This window comes from Condylura cristata, unplaced genomic scaffold (assembly GCF_000260355.1).
Source record: "Condylura cristata isolate star-nosed mole 26May11 unplaced genomic scaffold, ConCri1.0 scaffold00041, whole genome shotgun sequence".
NCBI lineage: Eukaryota > Metazoa > Chordata > Mammalia > Eulipotyphla > Talpidae > Condylura > Condylura cristata.
Window position 1 is genome coordinate 1,789,683 of NW_004567142.1, and position 7,736 is coordinate 1,797,418.

The 7,736-nt window shown below is 39.5% G+C and overlaps 1 protein-coding gene across 1 annotated transcript in view; it reads left to right on the plus strand.

Annotated features, from left to right (window-relative positions):
• LOC101626130 (zinc finger protein 112) overlaps window positions 1–7,048 on the plus strand; it is a 17,745-nt gene extending 10,697 nt beyond the window's left edge. Inside the window, 4 exon segments of the mRNA XM_012733481.1 lie at window positions 690–785; window positions 4,707–5,336; window positions 5,670–6,918; window positions 6,921–7,048. Coding sequence (XP_012588935.1) covers window positions 690–785; window positions 4,707–5,336; window positions 5,670–6,918; window positions 6,921–6,966 — 2,021 coding nt within the window. The 3' untranslated portion in view covers window positions 6,967–7,048.
• The last annotated feature ends 688 nt before the right edge of the window (window positions 7,049–7,736 follow it).

The following is a 7,736-nucleotide window of genomic DNA, read 5'->3' on the forward strand; positions in this document are numbered from 1 at the left end:
TCCCCTCAGCAATGTATTTCAGTAGATCCCCACTCTGCTCTGTTCCCCACTCTGTCTCTGGTGAATCTTCTCACCCTACCACCCCCACATCTCTAGCCTGTACCCCAGCTTTTCATGTGTAAGTAAATCTTTTTTTTTTAAAGGAATGCAAAGAGATGTTAACCTAAAACTTAATATCCCTTTAAAAAAACTGAAACAAATGAAGTCAGTAGTAGTTGAAATTAATGCCATAATTACATTGAAAAGAGAACTTGTGGAAGTATATATAGAACTATATAACATAGTCTGGGGTCCTTTGGGAGGGGGATGGAGAAGAGCTGAAATCCTGAATATATTTGCTGGGTTTGTCTTGTGATATTGGAGAAGCCATCCTCAAACTCTTTGGGGTGTATTATAGGTGCCAGGGCATCTGTCTTCAGCAGATGGCGCTGGGACAGTGCACATCTGGGTGCATCTATATCTGTACTTCACATCCTACCGAAAAGATGAGCTCAAAATGTGTGAGACTTAATGTAAGATGTGAAAGTATGGAAATTCTAGAAGGAACCATAAGGAAGAATCTTCACAATCTTGGGTGCGGCAGAGTTCTTAGATATAATACCAAAAATAGGCTTCAGAATAGTGGGGAAAAGCAGTAAGTTGGACTTAACTAAAATGTATAAACTTTTGCTTTTCTTGCTTTTCTACAGGGAATCAACCCTTCAAACCAGAGCTTATATTTCAATTGGAAAGAGAAGAAAAGCTTTTGTTGATGGAGACAGAAACCCAAAGAGATGGGTGTTCAGGTGAGAAGTGTCCAGCAGCCAGACAGGCCCTTTCAAAACATGAGTCAGAATATACAACTTTTCTGCTTAGACTCCTCAGGGGCTTCCCATTTGCTTCAAATAAAACCTACATGCTTGGTGGCTCTTGGGCACAAAGGCTTCTTTCCCCTCAACACCTTCTAACTTCCTATGTTCGTTAACTGTTGCTCATTCACTGTGTTCTGGAAGCACTGCCCATCAGACTGGTCACTTCTCCTTCCTGCTTTAGTTTCTTCATTTCGATTTTCTCTCCACTTTGAGTGAAAGAATTGATTAATAGGCACGTGATCTTCACTGTAGTCGGTTGTGACAGTTTATGATAGATTCAGAATAAATCAGTGGAATCAAAGGATACCCAGGGTGTTTGTCATCTGATTGACACCTATCTTAATTCTGTTTGGACGGTCTTGGACATTCATCGATCAAGAACCATTATTCTTAAATGATTAAGAACAGCCAACCTAAATTGAAGTATCAGAGGCTATGGAGGCCAAGCACCTTACTCTCGGCCTTCCCATGCAGCAATTTCAAGTGAGGCACTTGCACTGTCCTTGGTCCTAGTAATTTCTGGTGGCTCAGAGATTCAAAGAGGAAAAACTGTCCTTCACTGAGCTTGAACTTCGGAGTTGTAACCAGAAGAGACAATTACTGGCTCTCCTGTAGCCGTAGGAGATGAAATAATTGACTTGGGCAAATATTTTTTAAATGAGGATTTTTACAATTACTCTCTTGGTCGATCCCCTATAGAAGAAATCTCTCTCTCCTGCTGTACATATTAGGAAAGAGAAATGTAACCTGCCCATTGCCTTGCAGAATTTTCCCAGCGTAGCCCATCCATCTTTCCCAAACTCATGGATTCCCAAGATTGCCATTTCCCATGGTAGGGAAATGCCCTAGTTTCATTTTATTGGTTCATTTTTTTTAATGTCATGAATCTTGGTGGGCCAGATTTCTCCAGTGTTGTCTTTAAGCACCCTCATACACTATTTCTTCTACTCCAGTCTCCTCCGTTCCAACTTGAATGTCACTCACCACAGTAAAAGAGAGGTACAGCTGAGAAGTAGGTATTCTTTGAGAAATGGGCCTGATAAATTTCTCTTAAATTCTGCTTCCTTTAGGATATAGTTACCTGGCACTGAACAAAGAAACTTCCCATTCCTCTAGGTCTCAGACAACTGTTATCAGATGTTTTCTTGATCATTTTAATTCCTTGTGGCTTAATTAGAACATCAAAGATCACTGTTTTAACAGGTGCTGTGGTTGTAACTTAACTTTGCATGTTACTCTTAACTAAACCTTAAGTTTAAATGCAATCTTTCATAAATATTTTGTGCTGTCATAAATGTGCATTGTAATTCTTTGCCCAATTTCCTCCTTAATAGATCACTTAATAATTTGTACTGATTTAACTCCTGACATAAGGAGATAGTGATAAAATGACATGTTGCTAATAGAGTATGAGAAATCTGTTTTGAATTATACCTCCATTTAATCACTCTTTTCTTAAAATTTTTAGATGACTTTGTTGATCATTAAAACTGGCCAGATGTCTGATCTTCGGCTATAGTAGACTGACCCAGTTTTTTCCTATAATATAAATGATAGTCTGTTTTCTGCATTTTACTCATTCCTACATAATCATATTCTGTGTTATATATATATGTGTGTGTATATAGATATATATAAATGAAAATTACTTTCATATATCTATGAAATATATATAAATATAAACATAGGTATTTATAACTATATATATTTAGCTGCATGGTCTAAGTTAAAACGGTGATTCTAAAATGATAGCTTTGTGGTATGGAGTTGGATTTTGGAGCCCTTATTAATGTAGATAATAGAAAAAAATGGAGCTCCTGTTCTCAAGCTCACATGGAACGTTCAATAAGAGAACACTTTCTGGATGTAGATTAACAGAGATAGAATTTATACAAGATCTGCTTTTAGAACTATGGTATTATACTCGAAATCAATAATTTAATTAACTGTAAAATCCCCAAAATACCTGGAATTTAAATGACTAACTTCCAAAGAACACATGAATCAAAGAAGAATTCTCAAAGGAAATTTTTAAGTATTTTGAACTAAATGAAGATAAAAACTAAAATTATTAAAATGTGTGGAATGCAGTGAAAACAGTGCTTAGAGGGAAGTACATAGCATTGAACACATGTATTAGACAAGAATCTAGGATGAGTCATCTGAGTTTCCACCCAGGAAAACCTTAGGAAAAAGAGAGCAAATTAAATCCAAAGTAAGCAGAAGAAAAGAAACAGTAAGAATTAGAATAGAAATCAATGAGACAGAAAAGAAGATAGCAACAGAGAAAATCAATGAAACCATAAAAGCTGGTTCTTTGAAAATATTGATCAAACCAGTAAGCTTTGAAGCCAGAATAACTAAAAATAAAAAGAGACAGATCACAAATTGCTAATGTCAAAAATAAAAGAAGATCATGCTATAGGCATTAAAAGGTTAGTAAATACTATGAACCAAGACTAAGCCCACAAATTTAATAACCTAGATGGAATGGACCAAATCCTTGAAAGAAAATGTGCCAAAACTCACACAAGAAAAAAATAGACAATCTGAATATGCCTGTGTCTGTTAAAGACACTTGAATCAAAAATTGAATAATTACAAAAGAGAAAAATAGAAACTCATTCAGTTGTGAAAAAGAGAAGATCTTTAAAAGTTGAGTATACTCTAATAAGAGTTAAAGTGTCCATGTGATTAAAGTAGCCAGCACTGGAGCTGAGGTATTAGTCTGTATCTGCTGCTGCCCCCAAAATGCCTGTTTCCCTTGCTATCTGAACGCACATTAAGAGTGCGCTCCTGAGGGTTTGTTGTCCTGGGGTAACACCTCCAAGTGTGCAGAGACAGACATGTACAGATAGCTAGAGAAGAATTACTATATTTGAGGATTCCATTCATTATAAAATTAAAACTTACTGCTTTCTGTTCGGGATGCTTGAGTTAAGTGTAAAAGGCTACATGTTGTTACTGCAACCCTGATGAACCAGATGTCCTCAGGGGAGGAGGCTTCTCATCAGGATACAGAGATCTGCTGTCTGCTGATAATATGAGCTTTGATAACTGACAAGCCATGCCACCCCAACATGCCTGGCCTCAACTCTTCTGGTGCCTCAGATGACTTCAACCTTAATTTTCCAGTAAAACGATACCAGTCAAAATTTTGGCCTTGTGTTTTATCTGACAAGTTGACTCACAGGACACCTCCAGGCATCGTGAAGCTTGGCTGTGCTTACGTCCCTCTGCCTCCACTTTTTTCTGACGTCATTGGCGTAGAATTCCATTACAGTGTTTCGCATTCTCACGTGCACCATAGGCCCTTGGTAGTTGTGAAAATCTTTGAGAAGGAGTGAACACTGATAATGGCTGACAGTGACTTAGATGGTCTTATTCCTGTGAAGACAGAAAACACATTGGAGAGAGGCCCAGATTGATGCTGTAAGTGTAGATTAAAAGTCTGTTTACCCCACAAAAACATTACCATGTCCAGGCACATGAGAAAAAAGAACAAGCCATTGGACAAAAGGCATTTAACTTCTTGAAACTGTATTGTTTCCAGTTTGAGAACAGGCCTTCTGTTTTCTCCTTGGCTCTCCAGGCAACCCATGATAACACGAGTATTGTTTTACTAGGACTTTTGAACTTGGCCACCATGTGTTATATCCAGGTGTTGAAAAATCCTAATTTTGAGGCTTACAGATAGCCAGTTATGAGGCCGGCCCACTTGTATTTGTGGTGCAGGCAAAGAACTACCTCTTAAGTTGATGAAGTTTCATGTTATGACCTAAGTGCAAAATTTTGAGATCTCTGAATAAAAGCATTCACTTGTGCACATGTCTAATTATTCTTTATCCTTATTAGGAACCAAGAACCAACATAATATGGAGCCTGTTCAAGAAGTGGGATTAAGCTACTTTTCCCCCAAAGAGCTTTCCTCTTGGCAGACCTGCCAGCAAGGTTCAGGCAGGTTGACCAAGTGTTCAGATTCCATGAAATTTTTTCAACGGATTGTTTCTCAGTTTCAAAAACAAGGTGATTCTCCCTGCCAGGTATGGGCAGGAGTGCCAACTCGAATTTCTGAAGATGAGAACTATGTAATGACTCATAGAGGAACTGGTTCCAATGATATCAGACATCTAGAATTTCCATCTTGGAGAGCTCAGCATTCTTGGAGGAAAATGTGTCTGACAGAGTCACATAATTATCAGTGTAGGTGTCAGCAGACTTCCCTGAAAACTAACACCTGTAAGTGTAACAGCATCTGTTGGATCTCGCATCACAATGATAACCAGGGTGTACACAGAATGGGACAGAACAACTGCCGTGACTGTGGTGAAGATGTTACTCACTTGTCACTGCTTAATCAAGACTTAATTCAAACAAGGCAAAAGCCCTGCCCTTGTAATGAGCACACAGGAGCCTTCAGAGATGGCTCCAGCTCTGAAGTTCAGCAGTTGCACTTACAAGGGAACCTCCAGACATGCAGTTTGTGTGGGAAGGACTGTGGTTCAGCTCTTCGTATTCATCAGAGTGTTCACAGAGATGGTTGTGTCTTTGCCACTTCATATCTGCAACCCTGTGAAAGAATACAGACAGAAGGGAAGCGGTGTAAATGTGAATATGGTGAGAAATTCAATCAGAGTCCCTCTCTTAACACTTACAGAGATATTCACACAGGAGAAACATCCCATAGATGCAACATTTATGAGAAAGCTTTCCGTCATGGCTTAGACCTTAGTGGTATTTTTAGGACTCATACTAGAGAGGAACCCCTTGAATATGAAGAGAACAGGGATATCTTTAATCCAAATTCTTGTTTTCAAGCCCAGCAAAAAATAAACACTGAAGAGAAACAACACACATATTTGGAATGTAGGAAGAGTTTCATTTGTACTTCAGATCTTAACATCCAGCGCAGAGTTTGCCTGGGAGAGAATCCTTACAATTCCAAAGAGCATGTAAATGGCTTCAGTCTAGCCTCACATTTTCAGGACCTTCACATAGTCCACACTAAAGAACAACCATACAAGCATTATGGTTGTGGTAACCTCTTCAGCCAAAATTCATATCTTCAAGGCCATCAGAAGATTCACATTGGACAGAAACCTTACAAGGAGTGTGGGAAGGGCTTCATTTGGAGGACAAAACACAAAGATCATCAGAGAGTCCACACTGGGGAGAAGCCATACAAATGTGGTGTATGTGGTAAAGGCTTCAGCCATAGATCAGTTCTTAATGTTCATCAGAGAGTCCACACAGGAGAGAAGCCATACAAATGTGAGGAGTGTGGGAAGGGATTCAGTAGGAGCTCATACCTTCAAGCCCATCAGCGAGTCCACACTGGAGAAAAACCATACAAATGTGAGGAGTGTGGGAAAGGATTTAGTCGCAATTCATACCTTCAAGGCCATCAGAGGGTCCACACTGGAGAGAAACCCTACAAGTGTGAGGAGTGTGGGAAGGGCTTCAGTCGGAGTTCACACCTTCAAGGACATCAGCGAGTCCACACTGGAGAAAAACCATTCAAATGTGAGGAGTGTGGGAAGGAATTCAGTTGGAGCTTTAATCTTCAAATTCATCAAAGAGTTCACACAGGAGAGAAACCCTATAAGTGTGGAGAATGTGGTAAGGGATTCAGTAAGGCTTCAACTCTTTTGGCTCATCAAAGAGTCCACACAGGAGAGAAGCCATACCATTGCGATGAGTGCGGTAAGAGCTTCAGCCAGAGATCATACCTTCAAAGTCATCAGAGTGTTCACACTGGAGAGAGACCGTATATATGTGAGGTATGTGGGAAGGGCTTCAGTCAGAGAGCATATCTTCAAGGTCACCAGAGAGTCCACACTAGAGTGAAACCATATAAATGTGAGATGTGTGGGAAGGGCTTTAGTCAGAGTTCCCGCCTTGAAGCACATCGGAGGGTCCACACTGGAGGGAAACCATACAAATGTGAGGTGTGCACGAAGGGCTTCAGTGAGAGTTCACGCCTTCAAGCACATCAGAAAGTCCATACAGAAGGGAGACCCTATAAATGTGAAGAGTGTGGAAAGGGGTTCAGTGGGTTTTCAAGTCTTCAAGCCCATCATCGAGTCCACACTGGGGAAAAACCATACAAGTGTGAGGTATGTGGGAAGGGCTTCAGTCAGAGGTCAAACCTTCAAGCTCACCAGAGAGTTCACACAGGGGAGAAACCCTATAAATGTGATGCATGTGGCAAGGGCTTCCGTTGGAGCTCAGGTCTTCTAATTCATCAGAGAGTCCATAGTGGTGATAAATTCTATAGAAGTGAAGTGTATGGTAAAGATTATCCTTCATCAGAGAATCCATACAGAAATGAAGTTATGTAAAATTGTGTTCTGTTTTGAAGTCCTCAAATGGAACCACAAAAAACCCACCATTTGAGTTTTTGATTGTAGATTTTTTTTTTTAATGAAAATGTAATTTCTCCCTAACCTCAGCACTCAAAATACTCAGGAGACCAGATAGCAGAAACAATGGGAGGGGTTCTGTAAGGGACCTTGTCAGAGTTGAGTATGCATGATGGCACAGGACTTCAGTCATTGAACTAGAGGGTAGAAAAAAGATGAGGAATTTAACAAAATACATTTAACACATGTTGAGAGGCTCAGTCCTTGTCCTCTAGTACGTAAGCTTAATGAGAGAAAGGGCTTCATTCATTGCTAACTCTACAAAACCATAATAGTGTTTGACTGAACTAAATGACTAAATGTGTGTAAAGGTATCCTATCTGAAATGTTTATTGTCATTTCAAAAAAATCATTGAAAAATCCTTGGTGGGGGTAATCCTATAAGTAACATCCATAATAAATACTTCAAGCAAATATTACTGGAGATGTAGACCATCAGGCAACATTGCAATACAAAATTACT